The 22,736-nt window shown below is 49.1% G+C and overlaps 1 protein-coding gene across 4 annotated transcripts in view; it reads left to right on the forward strand.

The window, feature by feature from the left end:
- The window catches only part of FAM163A (family with sequence similarity 163 member A), an 85,885-nt gene extending 67,635 nt beyond the window's left edge, over positions 1-18,250 (forward strand). The window contains exons 2-5 of one of the 4 annotated variants that reach the window (XM_084772778.1): positions 8,270-8,367; positions 12,709-12,729; positions 13,911-14,185; positions 14,674-18,250. In XM_084772778.1, the coding sequence (XP_084628904.1) occupies positions 14,093-14,185; positions 14,674-15,087 (507 nt within the window). In that variant the 5' untranslated portion in view covers positions 8,270-8,367; positions 12,709-12,729; positions 13,911-14,092 and the 3' untranslated portion in view covers positions 15,088-18,250. The remainder of the gene's footprint in view (positions 1-8,269; positions 8,368-12,708; positions 12,730-13,910; positions 14,186-14,673) is intronic. The other 3 variants (XM_084772780.1, XM_084772777.1, XM_084772779.1) reach the window with 3 other exon arrangements.
- Positions 18,251-22,736: the final 4,486 nt, after the last annotated feature.

Here is a 22,736-nt window from a genome sequence, read left to right on the forward strand (position 1 = left end):
CTCTCCTCTTTTCCTCTCTCGCTCCTCCCACCACCTGCTCTCACGCCAAGTCCAGACATCCAGATGCCTCTAGCTGTTTTCTCCCTCACGTCTACAATAAAAATCTCCTCAACCATACCAGGAGCAGCCACGTCCTCGTTTTCATTCAAGAATCATCTGTAGTAGGCCGGGCGTGGTGGCACACGCTTTTAATCCCAGCACTCGGGAGGCAGAGGCAGGCGGATCGCTGTGAGTTCGAGATGAGCCTGGTCTACAAAGCGAGTCCAGACAGCCAAGGTACACAGAGAAATCCTGTTTCGAAAAACAAAAACAAAAACAAAACAACAACAAGAACAAAAAGAATCATCTGTCGCTCCAATCCCAGGGCGTTCACTGCCCTCTTCTGGCCTTTTTGGATACTGCATGCATGTGGTGTACAGGCAAACATGCAGGGAAAATGCCCATAAACATAAAAATCAAATTGTACATAAAATAACTTTCTAAACCGGGCAGGGTAGCACACTCCTTTAGTCTCAGCACTTGGGAGGCAGAGCCAGGTAAATCTACATGAGTTCGAGGCCAGCCTGGTCTACAGAGCTAGTTCCAGGACAGCCAGGGCTATACAGAGAAACTCTAGAAAAACAAACAAAACAACAAAAACACCTTTCAAAAATCCCCTTCTCTCATCTTCATCTCCTCCCCTATCTAGCTCGGTTGGCAGTTACATCACGTCTCCTCTGAGCGGCCCCTTCAGGATTTTCTAAAAATTCTTGTGGACCGGCTCCTTCTGTAAGCAGGCTCCAGCTACCTACGCAGACCCTTCCTACTTACACTGGTTCAAACAGCAGGGCGCCTCCCAGTTTGCCTTCTTCCCCAAATCTGCAGGGTTCAGAAGAGGAGCTGGAAAGGCATTTGAGCAGAAAGCAGAAGGGAGCGTAGGTCAGAAGCTCAAAGTTCAGGGTCACGATCAGCAGCCTTCGGGACAAATGGGAAGGTCAGAGTGGTTCACGTGCGTGTCCATGGCGTGAGCCGATCACACATTCTTGTCAGCAAGACTTGCCCAAACCACCATTACAAAGCTTACAGGTATGAAAAAAAAATTATTTATTTATTTATTTTGTCTCAAGGGCCATGCTTTTTGCCATCACTTCTGGCTCCAGGTTCCTGCCTTTACTATGTTGGTTCTTGCCGTCAATACGGCCCATTGAACCACAGGTGCAGACTCAGAGTTCAGTTTGACTCCATCATTTCAATGGCACAAGAAAAGACAGTAACACTCACATTTGAAGAGGCAGCGTCATCAGAAGTTGTAACTGTAAGATAACACCTGATGGCTAGGCATCTTGAGCACTGCCTGACTGGGATGTTTAAAAGCTGAAGCTGAGTTTATTCACGTTGCTCTTTTAGACCCATCAAACTTGTAGCAACCACATAGTAGGGTGCCTGGCAGTTTGCCTGGTCCCGTCATCTGCACAGCTTAGAGGATGAGCTGAACCAGCTGAGCAGAAAACAGAAAAGGGGAAAGGCCAACATGTTTCTGGCTAATGGTTTGTCTATTTTCTGTCCTTTCAAAGAACCAGCTCTTTCTTTTATTGATCTTTGGTGTTGTCTCCATTTCATCTATATACACTCTGATCTTTTGTTATTGATTTGTAGAGGAATTTTAATTCCGAGCATGGCTGTTCTGGCAAGAGGTCACATCCAAAGACCTTCTAGGTCTGTGTGATCCACCTGGAATACAAACATGTCTTTAATCACAGGAGACAGAGGCAAACAGGTTTGTGGTCAAGGCCAGCCTGGCATAGAGCAAGTATCAGGTAAAGAAAAGCTTAAAGGATCCAGGTATGGTTGTACATGCCTTTAATCCCAAACAATGAAGGTAAAGTTAGTTTGTAGAAGGAAGCACCCGCCGGGTGGTGGTGGCACACGCCTTTAATCCCAGCACTTGGGAGGCAGAGGCAGGCAGATCGCTATGAGTTCGAGGCCAGCCTGGTCTACAAAGTGAGTCTAGGACAGCCAAGGCTACACAGAGAAACCCTGTCTCGAAAAAAAAAAAAAAAGAAAAAGAAAGAATATGATGCTAAAAACGATGCTAAAAGAATTTTTAAACTGGGTCTGGTGGCTCAGACCTTTAAGTCCAGCACTCGGAGGCAGAGGCAGAGTGGATCGCTGTGAGTTCCAGGCCAGCCTGGTCTTAAAACTACTTAAGGACCGGAGAAACGACTCGGTGGCTTCAGGCACTGGCTGGCTCTTCCAGAGGACCTGGGTTCAATTCCCAGGACCTAGCATGGTGGCTCAGGACTGACTGTCTCTAAGCTGAGTTGCAGGAGATCCAGCACCCTCTCCTGGCCTCCATAGGCCACATTCTGCCCTGAGAACTTGAGTGAGGTTGGATTCAAAAGTAAAAAACTAATTCCCAGGCAGGATGGCATTCAGACTGTGGAATGGCTGCTGTTTACCCTCCTCATGCCGAGTCTCCAGGGAGTGGAGTTAAGAGTAGAGCAAAAAGACATGAGAAGTGGCAAGGAAATGGGTGCGAGCAACTTTAAGGTGGCAGACAAGGCACACACGAAACTATTACCATTAAACAGATTGCAACCAGGGCGGGAGACATGGCTTCACGGGTGACCTGCTTGCTTTGCAAGTGTGATGACCAGCTGGGAGGGTGTGGTGGCCCACATCCAGCCCACGAGAGACAGAGGTAAAGAGCCCCTGGAGCAAGCTGACTTGCCAGACCAACTGAAATGGAGAGCTCTCAGTTTTGTGAGAAGCCTTGCCTCAGTATATAAGGTGCACAGCAATGGAAGAAGACTCCCAGTGTCCACATACATTTACATAAAACACACACACACACACACACACACACACACACACACACACACACACACTCCTGCACATATCCATGCCCCCACACAACAGTATTAAAAGCCTCACTGGCTGTAGCACTCGGGAGAGCTGGCCCTGTGTCTTGCCTGGACAACACAATGAAGCTGGGGCATGAGAGCAGGAGAGCTGGCCCTGCCTCCTGCCCATGGGAGCACTGGGTGGAGTAGTGCTGGGGAGCGCCCCCTGGTGGTCCAGATGAGGGAGAGTCAATGGATTGGCCAGCTCAACTATCACCCAGGCCCAGATCCAAGCCTATGAATTGCCCCCAAATGTATATAATCTGTGAATAGTTGGGATTTGTGAAAGGGCCAGTCCTGCTGTTCCAAAGCTGCAGGATCTCCATGACACAGGGCAACAACAGGATAACCGGGAGGAATTCCGTCTAGAATTCAGTATTGTTGGTGTCACAGAAGCCAGAGAGCTCCAACTAGACCAATAACTCATTGCAGTGAACATTTGCAAATAAATATGTGTGGACAGGGCCAAGTATGGTGGCCCACACCTGTATTTCCAGCACTCTGGGAGGGGAGGCAGAGGCAGGCAGATCTTTGTGAGTTCGAGGCCAGCCTAGTCTACAAAGTGAGTCCAGGACAGCCAAAGCTACATAGAGAAACCCTGTCTCAGAGAGAGAGAGAGAGAGAGAGAGAGAGAGAGAGAGAGAGAGAGAGAGAGAGAAAGATGTGTGTACAGAGAGGATAAGGGACTGTTCCCTCTGTGCCACTGTATATGTGGGAGCATAGAACATGGTTTTTTTGTTGTTGTTGTTGTTGTTGTTTTTTCCTGGAGGCTCACACTTAAGAGACTGCCCTGAAACCAGGAGTGATGGTGCACGCCTTTAATCCCAGCACTTGGGAGGCAGAGACAGCAGATGTTGTGAGTTTAAGGCCAGCCTGGTCTACAAAGCCAAGGACAGCCAGGGCTACACAGAGAAACCCTGTCTTACAGACAGACAGACAGACAGACAGACACTACCCTGAGATGAGGGAGATAGCCCAGCTAGCAATGTGTTTATCATGAAGGCATGAAGTCCTTATGTTAGGGTCCAGGTCTTCTGCTGAAGGAAGACCCCAAGGCAGTATGCAAAAGCAAAGAGCGGCTTTTATTCCAGCATGCTGGGATCACCTCTCTCCTCTAGAGGGTGACCCCAAAATGAGCAGGCGGGTTCAATTTATAGACAGAGGGATTTGTGACAAACTTTAATTGATTGGTTAGCAGTGAGGGAGAATATAGGAGGGAATTCAGGATTGGCTGCTTGTTTGGTTAGTGGGGACTTTTTGAGTCATTGAGGTTCTGGCTCTTACTTAGGAATTGGCCTTTAATTTGATTAGATGGGGCCAGCTGTGTTCTTTACCAAGGCCATGAAGTAATAAAAACATGGTATCTGGTCATTTTTGACCTATGAGCTGACTGGCTGCCCATGAGCTGTGGTTTTTCCAGGATTTGTTAGAAACTTGACCTAGTTAGTCAGACTGGAAATCTGAAGCCTGTCATGGACTTGGTCTAGTCAAGCAAATTAGGGTCTTCTGGGAAGGGGAGGGTCTGGGGTCCCTGGGGGAGATCCTCACTTAGTCAGGATCTTCAGCACCAGTGTCAATGGTGGGCAGGCATGATGGCCTGCCTGTAACCCCAACACTTAGGTGGTAGAGGAGGGGCCCTCTGGAGCAAGGTGGCTAGCCAAACTAGACTAGGCAAAGCGACAAATGCTGGGCTCAAGTTAAGGACCCTATCTCAAAAGAGTAAGGTGGGCAGCAATTGAGGAAGATGCAGTATCAACCTCTGGGCTACACACACACACACACACACACACACACACACACACACACACACACACACATTTAAAAACAAGCAAACAAACCAGCTTTGTGTCTCAGAAGTGACTTTGAAATTTTAAACAGTCTCCGAACTGTTAAAAAGCCTTTGAGAACTTTTAAAAGTGAAATGTATTTGCATAATGAGATGAAAAGTGAGACTTTAGGGCCCTCTGATGGGATATTATGATTTTAAAATTACGCTCTGGGTGACAAGGGGTGGAGTTATAATGGTCTGCCTTCATTTAGTCTCATCATGGATCCTGCCCTCTGGTCTTGTCCCTGTAGTGTTGAGGTGGCCCTTATTGCAGATTGTGCCCCGAATCTCCTATCCACAGGATCTGCACAGCCTTAGGGTACACCAAGGCCAAGGTGACATGATGGAAGCCTGATTATATACACAGCTTTGACTTTTCTTGATGATTTGAGGTCATCTTTCTTTCTTTCTTTCTTTCTTTCTTTCTTTCTTTCTTTCCTGGTTTTTGGAGACAGGGTTTCTCTGTGTAACCTTGGCTGTCCTGGACTCACTTTGTAGAGCAGGCTGGCCTTGAACTCACAGCGATCTGCCTACCTCTGCCTCCCGAGTACTGGGATTAAAGGCGTGCACCACCACACCCAGCTAAGGGCATCTTTCAAACAGCACACATCTCTGGGAGTCAGGGCTTGCAGGGGGCACCAGCACAATCCTTGTGCTTCCTTCCCCTCCCCCCTCCTCCCTCCCCCATCCCCTTCTCCCTCCCCCTCCCCCCTCCCCTCCCTGAGCCTTGCAGGTCCCAGACAGGTTACAGGGAAACAACAGTTCCTCTCCTCAAGCTGTTAACCTGCTGTGTCAATTTCACCAGTTAATAAATGACTAGGGAAGGCTTAATTGCATTGGAAAAAAATTGACATCAGCTGGTGCTTAGGCCCCACTCAATTAACTTGTGTTCCTAATCGGGTGAGGCAAGAGCAGCAGCCATTAATTACATGTCTTGGTACCAGCTGCAGCCAGCATTTCTCATCTTTACTCCCTCAGGAAGCGAATGAGGCGACCCTGCTAACAGGAGTTTGGGGTCACTGATGGGCAGGGGCTCCATGGAGAAACAGAGACCCCTGGTTGATGGAGAGTGGGTTTTAGTGTCCCTCTCCATCCCTGCTAGAAGAATGTCATCCTCTAAGGTCCCCCACCCTGACTTCTTTATTGACTCTATGTTCCAAGGCCCGGGGTGATGTGCTTTTGGCTCTTCTGAATTCCCACCTCAGGGCTGCTAATATACTTGGCCCCAAAAAAACAGAACCGAGAACCTGTCTTGGCATGGGTACCAGATGATGCCACCAACTCTGCAAGGTCACTACCCCTCCTACACACTTCCCATGCCACCCTTGCCACCTCCAGAGTGAAACCTCCCAAAGACCTTAATTCCTGTATCACTTTTTAAAAAAAGGGTGGGGGGGGCAGATGGTATGATGTAAGCCTGGTACAGTGCAGACTCCTGTGCCCGTCCACTGTGGCTGTGGCTCTGGGAGGTTTGAGGGTCTCTTAACCTGTGGCCTGGTTGATTCTTACTCTCAATCTGCTTCCAGAGAGCACTCCAGGGGACACCTCAGCTCCTGGTGAAATTCGTGTAGCCCTTCTGGAAGGACAGACAGCTGGCTCAGAGCGAGGACGCTCCATTCCCAGTGCCTCTCCTTGCTGTTGGGTTAAGTCAGTTACTCACGCTCTTCGAACCTGGCTCCTCCCTGTTAAATAATATATCGGAGCCAGCTCTCTTAGAGTCTTTACATTTCCAGGAATCCTTTTTCTAAACTGAAAATCAAGGGAGCAGGTAAATGCAGAAAGGGTGAGAGGTGGTGCAGACGACAAAGGGACCTCTCCAGCCGCATCTGTCTGAGCAGACCCAAACCAGAGGCCCAAGCATTAGCCTGGAGGGGCACTGACTATTCCTTGTGACTGGAACTTGAGGGTCTGTAAAGAACACGGGCAACTGTCTTCTAGGAATAAATTAAAAAGCAACTGAATTGGACCAAGGTGTGATTTGTTGGGATTGCTTGTTTTGTTTCGAGGGGAGGTGGAGAGATTTTCTCCGACTATACTTTAAAAGGATTCTCAAAAAAAAAATCTTTTTTTCTTTCTGAGCAAAACTCATGCAACATTTAACAATAAACAATTGTTTAACATATCAGTTACCTTTATTTTCACTGTAAATGTGTGTATGTGTGTTTGTGTGTGTTTATGTGTGTGTGTGTGTGTGTGTGTGTGTGTGTGTGTTTATGTGTGTGTTCTTGTGGGCTCATGGCTTTCATTTTTACTACCTTACCAGGATAGTGTGCACTCTTCTTAGCTAGAGAAGTGAGAGGACCTTAAGCTCAGCCCTTGCCTTTGGCACTTGAGGGCTGTTGTGAGGTTCCCTTATCCCGGGCAAGCACTCTGGCTCCGTTCCGGGTGGGAGAGAGCCCTGGCAAGTCCTTGCTTAGCTCTTGGGTATCTGGGAACCACATCCAGCCTGTTGGGATTGTCTCATGGACACTCCCGACAGAGCACGGAGTCAGCCACAGCTTTTCTCCCTTAGGGCTGGAAAGGAGGAGGCATTCATAGCTCAGCAATAGCTTTGCTGGAGAGATTCCCTGTAGTTCTTCGTGAAATTACTGGTCTATTCTATTTGTGTGAAGCTGGATCCTGAGAAAGAGGCTCCTTGTATTCCCACCATAGATTCTGCACAGCCAGAAGAGGGTCCTGTCCTAACACTCAGTGGTCTTCTGACTTCTATTAATATGCTTTGAAGTCTCACTCAAAATTCAGTAGGAGAAGGCCGGGTGTGGTGGCGCATGCCTTTAATCCCAGCATTTGGGAGGCAGAGGCAGGCAGATCACTGTGAGTTCGAGGCCAGCCTGGTCTACAAAGTGAGTCCAGGACAGCCAAGGCTAACCCTGGCCAAATGGGCCTCCCAACATGCTGCTTTCTCTGCATCAAAGCCAGCAAAGGAGGGGGTTAACTAGTGAAAGGGAGTCTGACTCTTGAGCCTGTCCTTAAACAGGACCTCCCACCATCTTTATAGCTAGCTTTACTATTCATACCTGACTTACATCCATGAGAAGAGCAACCCTGGCATGGGGATCGAGAACTGCCCAGATGGAAGAGGAGGGTGACGTGTGGACAGGGCTACTCAATGGATGACACTAGCCTTCTTTTCATCTTTTCCCTAGCTCTGCTCTCAAGTCCTGCTGGCCTTGGGTATGCACCAACCCTTGAGCTTTGGCCCAGGGGGTAGAGAAGCCAAGGGTGCTCAGGGTTGCCCTTTTGGTAGGTGGTTTTATAGCTCCCAGGACACCTGAGCCAAGGCTGAGCGGAAATACAGAGAGCTCCCCCTTGAGTTCCCTAGTGGAGCTTGAAAGATGTAATTGAGTTCCTGTCCCCAGTGAGCCTCCTGTCCTGGGTGCTCTTGCTAGTGTTCTGCTGCCAATGCACTGCACCGAGGATTGTAGACAGCAGTGCTCAACAAAGAAAATGAGGACGGGATGGAGTTGACTATAATCTTCCGACTCTTGAAGACCTTCTAGCTTGTCTGACCACTCAACCTCCACATCTCATTAACGTTCCCCTCTCCCGTCTTCTCCAGCAGGAACCCATGCTGCCCTTGGCCACGATGCATCCCCAGCTGCTGTCTGCTCACGTTCAGCCTGCATGACTGAGCCACCACTGCTCCAGCTGTTTCCTGTAAGTCTAAGGCACAGACCAGAAGAAATATTTGGGCCCCAGTAAGATGAAAGGTACAGAGGGAGTGTCATAAAACCCTGGACTCAGAGAACAGGCCCTCAGAAATCTTTAGTGGGCAAGTGTTCCTCTTTCAGGACTCCCGTCCCTTGGGTTGGCCACCACTGAATTGTTCTGCCCCAGTCTGAGAGGGCCTGGGTGGGGACACAGGAATGAAGCTACTTACCAGGCAGAGGACCCACAGCTCTAGCCTTGAGATCCTGGCTCAGACACCTGCTACCCTATGACTTTAGACAGATCTCTGAGAAGTCTGGCCTCTCTACCTGTGTTGTGGGATTTTTTCTTTTTTGTAAGGTCCAAGAAGGTGTATTAGTTACTTTTTGCTGTGAAACAAGTTCAGCAGCTTAAAACAGTACACACAGAACATCCCAGAGTTTCTGAGTCGGGAATCCCACCGTGGAGAGTCTGTCCAGAGGCTGCATCTGGGATTTGAGCTGGCGCTGTGGGTTCATCTGAAAGCTTGACTAGGTGAATGGTAAATAGGCTTGCTTCTCTTCTCACTTGTGTGACACTATGGCTGTGATGGTTCTGTCACTTCTGGGCCACTTGCTATTGGCCACAGCGCACCTCCAACGTGGTCTGGTCACGTGGATCTCCAACATAGCAGCTCACTGCATCAAAGGCAGCAGAGAGAGAGAGAGAGAGAGAGAGAGAGAGAGAGAGAGAGAGCTGCCTCATGAAAAAGAAACATGAGTCTTGAGCCTGACCATAGATGTGACTTCCTATTATCTTTGCTGGTTTTTTTTTTTTTTAAACAGATTCTTAGAAGGAAGTCATAGTTACACTCACACTGGAAGGAAGGGCAATATTCAAGGCATGACTGCCAGGGAAGGCACAGTCTGCCCAGAATAAGAGGGAATATAAGTGGAAATGGCTGGCAAGCTGTGCCATGCTACTTAGGCATAAGAATTTGTTGCCATCTGCATCTAATTGCAAAAAAGGCAATGGTCCTTCTTGAAATAACAGGGAGCCACCACTAAGTGTGAGAACTTAAGTCCAAGTTGTACTGTTAGTAGCAGGCCCTCAGGGAAATGGACTGGACCCGCTCATCTCATCTCACACATTTTATACACACCTCACACGTTTAAGGGCACATGTAAGCAGCTGGGGAAAGCCTGAGCCTTTTTCCACCCCATCCACTCACCTATAACCATGCCAGGAGGGGTCTTTAAAAAACCCAAAGAGCACCAGGCACGGTGGCACACACCTTCTATCCCAGCACTAGGGAGGCAGAGGCAGGAAGATCTTTGTGAGTTCAAGACCACCTTGATCTACACAGTGAGACCCTGTCTCAAACAAAAAAAAAAATATATATATATAGACATATACGCATATATGCACAAGCTAGGTGTGGTAGTTTACACAGGCAACCCTAGTACTTAGGAGGTTGAGACAGGAGAATTGCTGAGAGTTTGAAGGTGTTCTGAGCTAATCAGTAAATTCTGGGAAAGGATGAGACCCAGTGTCTAAAATTCAAAAGAAAAAAAAACCAATGAACTTGCGTGGAAGATGTGTGTGGCACCTTGCTTTCCCTTCACGATCATTTGCAAGCTTTTCTGTGTCAGTTTTCCAAGGCAGAAAGGTGACCTTCTAGGACGGAGTGGCTATGAAGGACACGGTTGGCTTCAAACCCAAGCTGTCGGGTGGCTGCTGCTTCTGGTAGTGCCCACTGTAAGCTCTGTTGCTGCATAGATTCCTGAACACTGAAGGAGGGCAGGCCAGGGTCTAAGGCAGGAGGGAGGCACTGTGCTTACAAGGCTTGCCCATAAGCCCTTGTCTTCAAAAAATCCCAGAAGAGTGCAATAAGGCTTTCAAATCCAGCGTGGTGGCTTCACACCTGACATACCCGCACTGGAGATTCTCATGCAGAAGGATTGCTACAAGTTTGAGGCCAACCTGGGCTACACAGAAAGCTCCAGGCCAGCCTGAGCTACAAGTTGGGACCCTGTCTCGTATAAATAAATTTTTAAAAAGGGAAAGAAAAGAAAAGCCCAAGACTTTCAGTGGGTTGGGTCACTGCATGTCACCCAGTAAGACTGTCTTATACATAAGCAGCCCTCAGCGGTATGTATGGAAGCAGGGGAGGGCTCACTGATGTAAAGTCATCACATAAATTCTCTCCAATGAGAGTCATCTCCTCCCCGCACCTACCCACCAGGTGCTTCAGGAACCCCCAGAAACATGGCCTATCACACATCTAGGCAAAGTCAAATCCGTCTTTACCAGGGATGCTCCGGTTTTTGTGGATGGAATTAAAAGTTGCAACTTGCTGACCTCTAGTGGTCAGTTAAAGTCCTAACTGTCAGCCTGTGACATGTTACAGGGAACCAATTACCCAACTTTTATTAAGTACATTAACCCCTGCTGTGTACCGTGGCGTGATATATACTGCAGGTATGGGAAGCAATATAAGATAGTCATTGGTTGCAAAGGGTTTGCAACTTAGCAGAAGACTCAAGATATTTCTGCATCAAAAGAGAAATAGCTCAGCAAATTTGAGCACTCGTGGGTTTTTTTTGCAGAGGACTCTGATTTAATTTCCCAGCATCCACATGGCACCTCACAGCCATCTGTAACTCCAATTCCAGCAGATCTAAAACCCTGTTCTGAAGCTGGGTGTGGTGGCGCACGCATTTAATCCCACCAGAGGCAGAGGCAGGCAGATCTCTGTGAGTTCGAGGCCAACCTGGTCTACAAAGAGAGTCTAGGACAGCCAGGACTGCTAGAGAAACCCTGCCTCAAAATAAATAAATAAATAAATAAATAAATAATGAATGAATAAATGAATGAAAGAAAGCTGGGTATGGTGGCGCACACCTTTAATCCTAGCACTCAGGAGACAGAGGCAGGCGGATCGCTGTGAGTTCGAGGCCAGCCTGCTCTACAAAGTGAGTCCAGGACAGCCAAGACTACCCAGAGAAATCTTGTCTCAAAAAACAAAAACAACAACAACAAAAAGATTTGAATATGTGGAGAAAGATGACCCATACCTCCCAAAGCCCCTTGGGACTCTCCTCTCCCCAAAGGAGTTGAATGTTAGTTCCTCTGATGTCCTAACGCCTGTTTGCTTCATGCCTAGCCCTAGTATGCCCTGGCCTTCCCAGATCTCGGAGCCTTGTTCCACCAGCTCTACCCCGCCGCGGCGCCCCCCTACTTTTGGTGGTCCATGACCATCTCTCTCCACGTATTCAAGCCTTCCTTGGCTGCCCATTCCTGAGCCCTGGCCTCAATGCTGGGTCCTTCTGTGACCCTTCTCAGATTCTACTCTTCAAGTCTTATTTTGGTGGAAGCTAGTTAAGTTTAAAATATATATTTATAAGCTGGGTGTGGTGGCGCATGCCTTTAATCCCAGCACTCCAGAGGCAGAGGCAGAGCGGATTGCTGTGAGTTCAAGGCCAGCTTGGTCTGCAAAGTGAGACCAGGACAGCCAGGGCTACACAGAGAAACCCTGTCTGCGAAAAAACAAAAAACAAAAACAAAAACAAACCCAAACAACAACAAGAAGTGTGTGTGTGTGTGTGTGTGTGTGTGTGTGTGTGTGTGTGTTGTGTGTGCATTTATTTTCAGGCAGTGCCAGAAAGATGCCAGGATCACAGGTAGGCAGAGGAGGAGACTGATGAAAGACCAAACTGCAGTGGATGGAATGGGCTCAGACTCAAACCCAGGGAGGTTAATTAGGAAGCCAGGGTACCAGTTCAGCCTGAACTAGCACAGGGAACAGAAGAACGAAGAAGATCAAAAGATTCTGAGATCGTTCAGTCAGAGCAGCTGGGAGCATCCTATACCCTGATCAAACTAATGTGCAAATCAATCACCTGAGACCTTTTTAAAATGCAAACTCCCACTCCTTAGGCCCATAGTGTGCAGCTGATGCCTCACAGCTACCACACGCCCACACTGCTGGCCCACAGACGGCCCAGCAAGGCTGCTCAGTACCTCTAAATGATGAAGTAGGAGCAGGCTTTCTAGGAGCACCTGATGGGCAAGTGGCACCTCCGAGTGAAGGGCCAGGTACCCATCCCTTCGCCCAGGCGACCACATAGGATTGCACGGCTTGGTAGGCAGGGCATAGCTGAGGCCCAGCTTCGGTGGAATCATGGCAGACAGGGGGCCTCAGAGGTTTTCTATCTGGAGAGGAAAACAATGCCTTTATCCTGAGATAACAGCGGGACATCCCAGTGCAGTGAGAGTGGGCAGAGATTAATGAATACACCAACCCTGGAGGCCTTTTTCAGGAAGTAACCTTCTTTTCCCAATTTCTCTTTCCCCTTTCTTGTCTTACAGATCTCCTTCCCTTCACTGAATGTAAGTCCTTAAAATCCTCTCTCCATCCTCAGGCTATGGAGCCTTCACTGTCCTGTGGGAGGGGGGAAAGGGGAGGATATTCCTGGAGGACTCAGAAACCACTGCCCACGGGCCAGCCAAAGGCCTGGGTGGCCTCACCCAGAACTGGCCTCTGCCCTGTTCATTTGGCTCCAAGGACCAAGACCAGTTTTTCTAGCCTGACCATGGCCTTCCAGAAGCCAGGATGCTGCCTGCCAACTCACTCTGGGCTCATGTCCCCAAAGGTTCAGAAGCCATTGATATTTGTGCCCAAGAGAGAAGGCTTTTAGGGGGAGCCAGGCTCGGTGGAATTCCAGGAAAATATGTCAAGGCCTCCGAGCAGTGCCTCTTGTGTAGAACATGGATAGTGAACAGGTATCTCAAAAGGTTAATGTGAGCATCCCTGAGCCACTGTGGGGCCAGGGGGTGATACTTAGCATAATGTATCACAGACAAAGCCCTCTAGTATTCCCTCCTGGAGCCATAGGAGCAAGACCTCATGAAGGAGGGGCAAAGACAGCAGCAGGGGTGATAGCTCTGTGTAGGACTTGTCTTGCAAGCATGAGGACCTAACTTCAGTCTCCAAAGAGGACCTGAGTTTGAGCCCTAGAACCCACCGTTTTAAAAAAGGCAGGTATGGTGGCGGGCATCTGTAATCCTAGGGTCAGAGGGCCGGAAACAGGCAAATTCCTAAACTAGTCCACTTGGCAAGGTCTGGGTAGTGAGAGATTCTGTCTGGAAATAAAAATTAAAAAAAAAAGTCTGGATGGTGGTGGTACAAGCCTTTAATCTCAGCATTTGGGAGGCAGAGGCAGGTGAATCTTTGTGAGTTTGAGGATGCCAGCCTGGTGTACAGAGCAAGTTCCAGGACAGTCAAGGCTACACAGAGAAATCCTGTTTCTAAGCAAAACAACAACAACAATAATAATGATGATGATGATGATGATGATGATGATGATGTTGATTGATGGCATCTGAGGAACAACACTCAAGGTTGTCCTCTGGCCTCTTCAGGCACCCATACCCACGTAGACCCTCATACACGCAGACATGCGCATATACATAAAATGATAATAATATAGAAAGATGAAGGAAAGAAATAAAGACCAAACGACTAAAGGAGAAATGGAGCAGTCAGCGCTCGGCCTGTCTTTTCCCTCCAGCAGGCGCAGCCCCCACCCCACCCTGGCTTAAGCATAGCGAGGCCTGTGCCTTCAGGAAGCCCACGCAGGCCTGGGTGCACTCAGCTCCTGTCCTCCCACCTACTGCTGTGCAGAGAATGTGGATCGACTATTCCTCACTTCCCGGCGTGCGTCTTTGCAGAGTTTGATGGGGCGCCGGGCGGATGACAGCGGGAACGGTTGTGATCACTGGCGGAATCCTAGCTACTGTGATCCTCCTCTGTATCATTGCTGTCCTGTGCTACTGTAGGCTCCAGGTCAGTACCATGGGCCTATAGTCAGAGGCTGGGAGACTGCTGGCACGCCAGTTCTCCATGATGGCGGGGGGGGGGGGGGGGGAATTCCCGCACCCTACAGAGGTACCAGAGTGTGCCAGGAAGATGTAAGGGTCTCTTTCACCTTCTTCTCTGACATATTGGCCTTGGTAGGAAAGTCAGCCCCAGGGAGACTAAAGGCTGCTGCAGTGGCCTCCAGCCCTGTCCTTGCATTCATGCATGTGCCTCCCTCTCCGCTTCCCTGTCCACCAGTACACACTGAGGAAAAGGGAGAGGTATTGGCTTGGTAAAATTGGGAGTAAATGCTTGTAGCATGTGGGCCTGTCGTACCGGAGTATATTTCCCTTCCCCAGCAATGAGGATGGCATGAGGTACCCACTGAAAGATGGAGGAAGGTTGTTCCTTATACATATGGGGGGGGGTGCTAGACTGTCTCTCAAGCATCCCTTTTCCTCCCCTTCACCCCCCAGTATTACTGCTGCAAGAAGAGCACAGATGATGAGGATGCTGAGGAGGAGGAGGAAGAGGAAGAACATGACCTTTCCATCCATCCCCGGGCCCCCACCTGCAATGCCTGCAGCTCCCAAGTCCTGGACGGCAGAGGCAGCCTGGCACCTCTTACCAGCGAGTCTTGCAGCCAGCCGTGCGGAGTGGCCAGCCACTGTACCACTTGCTCCCCATACCGCACCCCCTTTTACATACGGACAGCTGACATGGTGCCCAATGGGGGTGGAGGCGAGAGGCTCTCCTTTGTCCCTACACACTACAAAGAGGGGGGAACCCCATCCCTCAAATCGGCAGCACCCCAGAGTTACCCGGTGACCTGGCCAAGTTCTGGGCATGAGGCCTTCACTAATCCAAGGGCTATTAGTACAGATGTATAATCCTTTCACCCTGATCTGCACACACCCAACACTACTGTCCCAGCAGGAGCAATGGAGTGGTGGAAGGGACCCTCCAAGGGCCCCCCCCCCAGGAGGCATCTCAGTTCCTCTGGCTTCCATAGTAGAGGGCTCACTAGGATGTGAACTAGTAAATGCATGAGGTCCTGGGCAGGACCTGTCTCCAGCCCTTGGCCCAGAGGTGGGGACCTGATAAGTCTGCAATGTCACCAGTGTCTCTCTACCACAACCCCTTCCAGTATGCCCAAACCCTTTCCTTGGCTGGGCTGTGTAAAGGAGCACCAGGGAACACTAAGCAAAGGCTTGGGAAGCTTCCAGAGACCTTGTGAAACGAAGTGGGCATGCCTAGGAGAAATGAACAGAAAGGAAATGGTGAGACCTTCCAGAATTTGAGAGGAGAGAGGAAAAGGCATTAAAGGAGCCCCTCGGGAATTGCTTGCTGGAACGCACCCACGAGCTAATTCACATTCTATTTTTTTTTTTTAACTCGGGTTGCCTTCTCCATAGGCATATTGACTCCTGGAAACACCACATCTGCTATCTGTCTCCTCCTCGTGAAACGCATCAAATTAATACTAAGTGCCACGGCACACGGCTGTTTGTGGGGACTTCAGCAAGAAGAGTCTATAGAATCTTCTCTCCCCTTCAAGTTCTTTCTTATGTCCCCTGCTAGAGAACCTTTCCAGGTTTTAATCACTAGAGCTCTAGAAGTCTAGTACTGATCGATTACTCCTGTTCTTCCATGCTTAGCCACAGATGTAGACTCGACCCTATAAGGTCACGTGGATGCCCACTCCTGGGGGCTGGAAGGGGGTACCCTCTCATGTACACCACCAGCAGCCATGTGGCTTTGCCTCCTCCAGGAGCTGCAGAGCAGAAAGGTCCAGCGTACCAACAGCAAAGAAATATCTGACCCAGCGTGGTGGGTGCACTTGGGAGGCAGAGGCAGGCGGATCTCTGTGAGTTCGAGGCCAGCCTGGTCTACAAAAGCAAGTCCAGGACAGCCAAAGCTACACAGAGAAACCCTGTCTCAAAAAACCAAAACCAAAACCAAAACAAAACTCTGGCCCTCTAACCCCTGGACCAACAGGTAATTAAAGTGGCCAGTCTCCATGTCAACCAGAAGAAGGGACCTGAGGCAATGCTGAAGCACTTCAATTCCCAGACGCCTGCACCTCTAGGGGCTGGTGCGCCCCTTGAGCATCCATCTGTGATGAGACATTATAAACAGGACCATTTTATTCCATCAGGGGACATGGCTCTCTCTCCTGAGTTCTGGGGTGGGGGGGGGTCTCCCGAAATTAGACTTTATGCTGGCTTGCCCTCTTTCGGCCCCCTAACTCTCCAGTCTCACGACGATGAGCTATTTTGCTGTCTTACTGTAGTCTCAAGGCCCCACACCTCCCACTCACCACCTAGCAGTGGCCTTATGGGTTTCTGTTTTTGTTGGTTTATTTGTTTTGTTTGGCTTAGTTCTTTTTTCTTTTTTAGTAAGTATGTCTGGTAACTTCTCCAGTTACCACTGTGGTCAAGGGTCACTGTCCCCACTTCTAAGGGTGTAGTTAATGCCTGCAAATTCCAGAGGCACAGGATGCTGTGGAGGGTGAGCCAGAAAAAAGGGCTGGTCTTTCTCCTGAAATCTTGGTTGGTTGGCGGCTTTGACGAAGAACAGGGCGCACCTCACATCTCCAGCCGTAGATAAAGAACACTAGGCCATGCTCTGCCTACTTTCTGTTCACTCCTTAGCCCTGAGACCAGTCAGGTATCTTCACGGACAACTTCCATTTTTCTCCAGGGAAGCAAAACTTGCCTAGATGGGCTCTAAATGTCCCTTAATGTTCCACAAACCCAAGACTTCTTAGAAAGACCAGCTAATCCGCCTTTCCTCTTACCCTCATCCTGGCCTGTGCTGGGTGGATCCTCCAAGGTGTCTGACCCTGGCTGGGTACAGGACATTTGTTGTGGGCTGCAAACCACAAAAAGCAATGGGAGAAAATCCCCACAATTAGAAGACAAAATTATTTCAATTGCTGGTGAAAGGCAAACAAGTCAGGCCTAGGGCTATAGCTCAGTTGATAGAGTTCTTGCCAGGTCAGCACAAAGCCCAGGGTTCAAACTCCAGCATGGTGGGCACACCTCTAACTCCATCACTCTGGACACAGAGGAAGGAAGGTAGGCATTGTTGAAAGTCAACCTTGGCTATGTAGGAAGTTCAAGATCAACCTGGGCTACCCTTGACACACACCCCCGGCCCCCTCCTTCTCCCTTCCATCCCCACTCCCCCCCCCCCCCCCCCCGCCTCAAGAACAACAAAACGTTTGCTCAGCCCCCAAATGAGCAAGCACTGCCACAAAAAGGCACAGCAGGAGGACCAACGAGACAGCTTCCTCTGCTCCCTGTGCAGACTGATGGTTCTGCAGCTCCAGGGTGCCCAGGCCCACCATCTGCCCATCCCGGGGCTCCACGCCACCCTTGACTCTTGCTGCTGGGCCCAGCAGCTCTCCCCAGTTCCTCACCACCACCAGCCCAGTGCCTTGCTCTCCTGTGGGTCCAACAGCTATCATTTCCTTCACCCCAAATAACGACATCATCGTCCGTCAAATGCCTTTTGGTAAACCAAGACAACCCAACCAGCCAACTGTAACCCACTTTTGTACTTGGGGATGCGGGGAGCTCTGGGTACAAAGCACCCTTTGCCTTGGTGTCTCCTGTAGCTTTCTCAGCTTTAACCACAAGTCAAAATCTGGATCCCAGGTGTGAGGAGCAGGAGTGGGGTGGAACACACCTTCCCCTTCAGCCCACAGCATTTGAGGCACAGGCTCTGCCCTAGGCTGCAGGTCACCTGACCCTCACTCTTCACTGCAGCGTTGTGACCCCATCTCCTGGGGAAGAGAAAGCTCACTTGCCTATTCTGTCCCTTTAGCTGTGGAGTCTGTACCCTGAGACACAATTTGTACACTCTTCAAACTGAACCCTAAACGGGAAGAGGAGGAGGAGGAGGAGGGACAAGGACTAGCTCCTCCTCCCCACTGTCCTTCTCCGCGTCACTCCACTTCTCCTGCTGAAGATTTCTTGTCTTGCATCTTTGATATCTTGGAACACAGCCAAGTGAATGTCAAAATAAAGGAGAAATTTTAAATAGAAATCCCTGAGGGTCTTCCGTTCTTTACCTGGGGAGGGGAAGCTGCACATGGCTTTAAAAGGAATACTCGCCTTTAATCCCAGCACTTGGGAGGCAAAGGCAGGCAGATCGCTGTGAGTTGGAGGCCAGCCTGGTCTACAAAAGCGAGTCCAGGACAGCCAGGACTGTTACACAGAGAAACCCTGTCTTGAAAAACCTAAAAAAAAAAAAATAAATAAATAAAAATAAAAAAATTATTTGAACCCCCAAAGTGTACAAAATCTACTCACTTCCTCTCCTCTTCTGCGCCTCAGGTTAACAAAGCTCTCACTTTATTTCAAAGGAACCCTCTTTGCTGAGTCAGCATTCGCAACCAGAGAGGATTTCCTGTTTCATGGAAAAGGGGTTTTAGGTGTATTAGAGATAAGTTCCGGGTTGCAAAGAAAAAGACCACAGTTCCAACGGAAGTGCAAACTTGACTATTCTGAAGAGTGAACAGACCCAGACAGGAAGCGCCTTTGGGTTTTATTCTCACTCAAGGGTTGACTGTCTTTTCCCCGTTGCCCGGGGTCCTCACAGTCGTATTCAGTTGTCTAGTCTGAAAAGACCTAGTTAGTGCCCAGGAACTGAAGGAAGAGGATAAAGATCACTGCACCAGACATTGCGTTCCCAGAAAACAGCACGGCCTTTGTGTAAACAAATACTTACTGGGTGGAAAGGGTTTGGTTTTTTGTTTTTGTTTGTTGTTGTTGTTTTGTTTTGCATAAAAGTCTTACTTGGTGGGAGAAAAAAATTTTTAATGTGAATTTCTTGTTCTAAACACATGTTTTACAGTGTTTGGTTTTTAATTTTGTAGGTTTTTTGTTTTGTTTTGTTTTGTTTTGTTTTTGGTTTGGTTTGGTTTGTTTTTTCGAGACAGGGTTTCCTTGTGTAGCCTTGGCTGTCCTAGACTCACTCCATTTGTAGACCAGGATGGCCTCGAACTCACAGCGATCCACCTGCCTCTGCCTCCTGAGAGCTGCCATTAAAGGCATGTGCCACCACGCCCCACTACTTTTGTAGTGTATATAGGTGTCCTGCAAATGGTTAATTCACTAGGGAGCAGGCAGTACAGACTTCTGCCCCCACGCCCCTCACCTTCCAGGCCTGCACTTTCCCCACCTCTCTACTTTTGGGTCAGATTATTGTTTCTCAGAAGACTTATCAGAGTTACACAGTCAGTCCTGTGTTTGCGTGGGAGGGAGAGAAGGGAGGCAGTTGCCCAGAGACCTCAAAAACAAGAGAGATGGAGTGGAGGCTGGACAGCAGGGAACTGGCTTTGTACGTGAAAGAGAAGGCCAGGAGTAAAGCTGGGAGTGGTGGTACGTGCCTTTAGTCCCAGCACTCCGGAGACAGAGGCCAGCAGATCTCTGAGCTCAAAGGTAGCCTGCTCTACAGAGTGAGTTCCAGGACAGCCAGAGCTGCACAAGGAAACACCCCCCCCCACCCCCCCCACCCCCCCCACCCCCCCCCACCCCCCCCCACCCCCGTCTCTAGAAACCAAAAGAATAACAACCAAAGGTCAGGGATGAAGTCATTGTGTCTCTGTGTGTGTCACACAAGGCTCTCCCCACCTCAGAGATGTGACTGTCACTGGGTGGGCTGCAGCTGGCTGGCCAGGACAAGCCCTTCTCTACTATCTATCAGAGTGCAGCTTTGCCTCAGGGAGCGGCTGGCCTCTGTTCTGCTAGCATGGTTCACTTCTGAGAACCAAGGAGCCTGAAGCACATTTTTATGACGCCACATCCCCATCACCTGGCACTCAGCAGTTTGGCCTCAGGCTTGTAGTGGGGCAGCCATACACCTCTTGAGCCCCCTTTCAGCCTCAGGCCACTGCTCTGTTGGTACCTAGGTAGGAAGAAGAAAGGGGAAGAAAGTCTGGTTGTGGTGGCGCCCCCTTTAATCCCAGCACTTGGGAGAGATAGGATCTCTGTGAGTTCAAGGCCAGCCTGGTCTACAAAGTGAGTCCAGGACAGCCAGGGCTACACAGAGAAACCCTGTCTCAATAATGATGATGATGATGATGATGATGATGCCAGGCGTGGTGGCGCATGCCTTTGATCCCAGCACTCGGGGAGGCAGAGGCAGGTGGATCGCTGTAAATTTGAGGCCAGCCTGGTCTACAAAGTGAGTCTAGGACAGCCAAGCCTACACAGAGAAACCCTGTCTTGAAAAACTAAACCAAAAATAATAAAATTTAAAATAATAATAATAAGGGTGGGGAAGAAAGAAGCAGCTGCCCTAACCTGCAGGTGGGAGGACTGGGTGAGAAGGCAGGAAGCCAGAGGCTGTGTGCTCGCTCCATTTTTAGGCACCTTAGAGACAGGAGGCAGTGTGACCTCAGCAGCAAGGACTGTTTCAAACAGTGGGAGTGGGGGTCAGACATAGCAGGAAAGGGGTGTCTGCCAAAGGGAAAGGGGATTCTAGAGGCTTCTTACAGGAGCTTTGGGAAATGAGTTAAATGCAACTTCCAGGGCTATGTGCAAGCCTGCAGTGTTTCCCTCCTGGAGTTGTTTGTCCAGTCAAGGCTCTTTTGTCTTTGGAGACTGACTTGCCTGGGTTATCAGGATGCTGCAGGAGATAGCCAGAGACTGAGCTTCCAAAGATTTCCAAAGGCAGTGAGGGGGAGAGGGCTGGCGTGTCCACACAGGGGCAGGGGGTTTCAGCAAGCCTTAGGTCCTAAGGGGTCAGGGAGTTCAGTCAGGGTCTGGCAGAGTTTGTTCAGGGCTTATTCCAGTGTTATGGAGTGCTTATACTCTGCAGGTCTGTGAGCTTATTATTCAGGAAGCATTTGATACAATATTTAGGACAAAAACATTTCTGATGATTACGGAGGATAGTTTCTTAGCAGACTCTTCTTTTGAGTAGCCCTGACCTCTTCCTGAAATCTAAACAATGGACAACCTGACAAAACCCTTGCCCCACCAAAGAAGACACACCTTTCCATAAGACTCACCCCCACAATCCTGTGTGTACCAGCTCCCGTAGAGGTCCTTTACCAAAGATGAGCAATCTCCCAGGGAGACTTGGTCCAGGTCTCAGGGAAACATTTGAGCACAACACTTCCTAACCTCATCAAGGTGGAGATGAAGAACTCCATCTCTCAGAGTTCAAGTAGGTGGGACAGTTGTCACCTCTGTAGGGATGGGCACCAGATGCCTGGTGGCTGGGTCACCTTGAGTACCTGAGATCACCTTCCCTTTGGGGTCGCTACACAGAGAAACCTTGTCTCAAAAAACCAAAACAACAAAAACCAACAACCACCAAAAAAAAATTACTTTTATTTATGTATATATATGTGTATGTTTGTACACAAGGGTGTCAGGTCCCCTGGGTGGAGTGGAGAGCTGTGAGGCACCAAATGTAGTTGCTAGGCATTGAATCCTCATCCTGTATAAGAGCAGAAAGCAGTCTTATCCACACACCACTGCAGCTGTCTGGTCTGTTTGTAAGCAAGCCTATCTGAATAGGAGGACTAAGTTCTGTTTTTTGTATAGTTTTTTTTTTCTTTTCTTTTTGTTTTTTGTTTTTGTTTTTTGAGACAGAGCGTCTCTATGATAGCCTTGGCTGTCCTGGACTTGCTTTCTAGACCAGGCTGGCCTCATACTCAGAGATCCGCCTGCCTCTGCCTCCCGAGTGCTGGGATTAAAGGCGCAGGCCACCATGCCTTTTGTAAAGTTTTTAGTCTTCTCAACTTTGAATATATTACCTAGGAACTCAACTACTACCCAGTTTGTGTTTAGGGGTAGATATGTGATTTTCTACTCTTTTGTTTTTTCGAGACAGGGTCTCTCTATGTAGCCTTGGCTGTCCTGGACTCACTTTGTAGACTAGGCTGGCCTCAAACTCACATCGATCCACCTGCATCTGCCTCCCCGGCTGCTGGGATTAAAGGTGTGTGCCACCGCACCCAGCTTGATTTTCTACCCTTATAACCTAAACACTTAAAAATAAAATATGCTGCTCATCTACTATAGCTATATGCGTTTAAGATGCTCCATTCTTAGCAGGATATGGTGGTGCACTCCTGTAATCCCAGCACTTGGGGAGGCAGAGGCAGGCAGATCTCTGTGAGGCCAGCCTAGTCTACAAAGAGAGTCCAGGACAGTCAATAAACAGAGAAACCCTGTCTCGAAAAACCAAAAAACCAAAAAACCAAAAAAAAAAAAAAGAAGTAGGAAAAAAAGCCCCATTCTCCACAAGCTCATCTCCATTCTGGTTAGCCAAAAGCTCTTAAGGTATGCCAACTCTTGAGAAGCTGGGCATGGTGGCAGAGGTGCCTCTCCAGAGGCAGAAGCATGCAGATCGCTGTGAGTTCGAGGCCAGCCTGATCTACAAAGCGAGTCCAAGACAGCCAAGGCTACACAGTGAAAACTTGTCTCAGAAAAAACAAAACAAAAAATCAAAACAAAGAAAATATGTTTTTCTAAATCACCAGAATCAAATAGGAAATTAGTCAAGGAACATTTTG

The sequence above is a fragment of the Acomys minous genome, assembly GCF_964271855.1.
Source record: "Acomys minous genome assembly, chromosome: 1".
Classification (NCBI taxonomy): Eukaryota; Metazoa; Chordata; class Mammalia; order Rodentia; family Muridae; genus Acomys; species Acomys minous.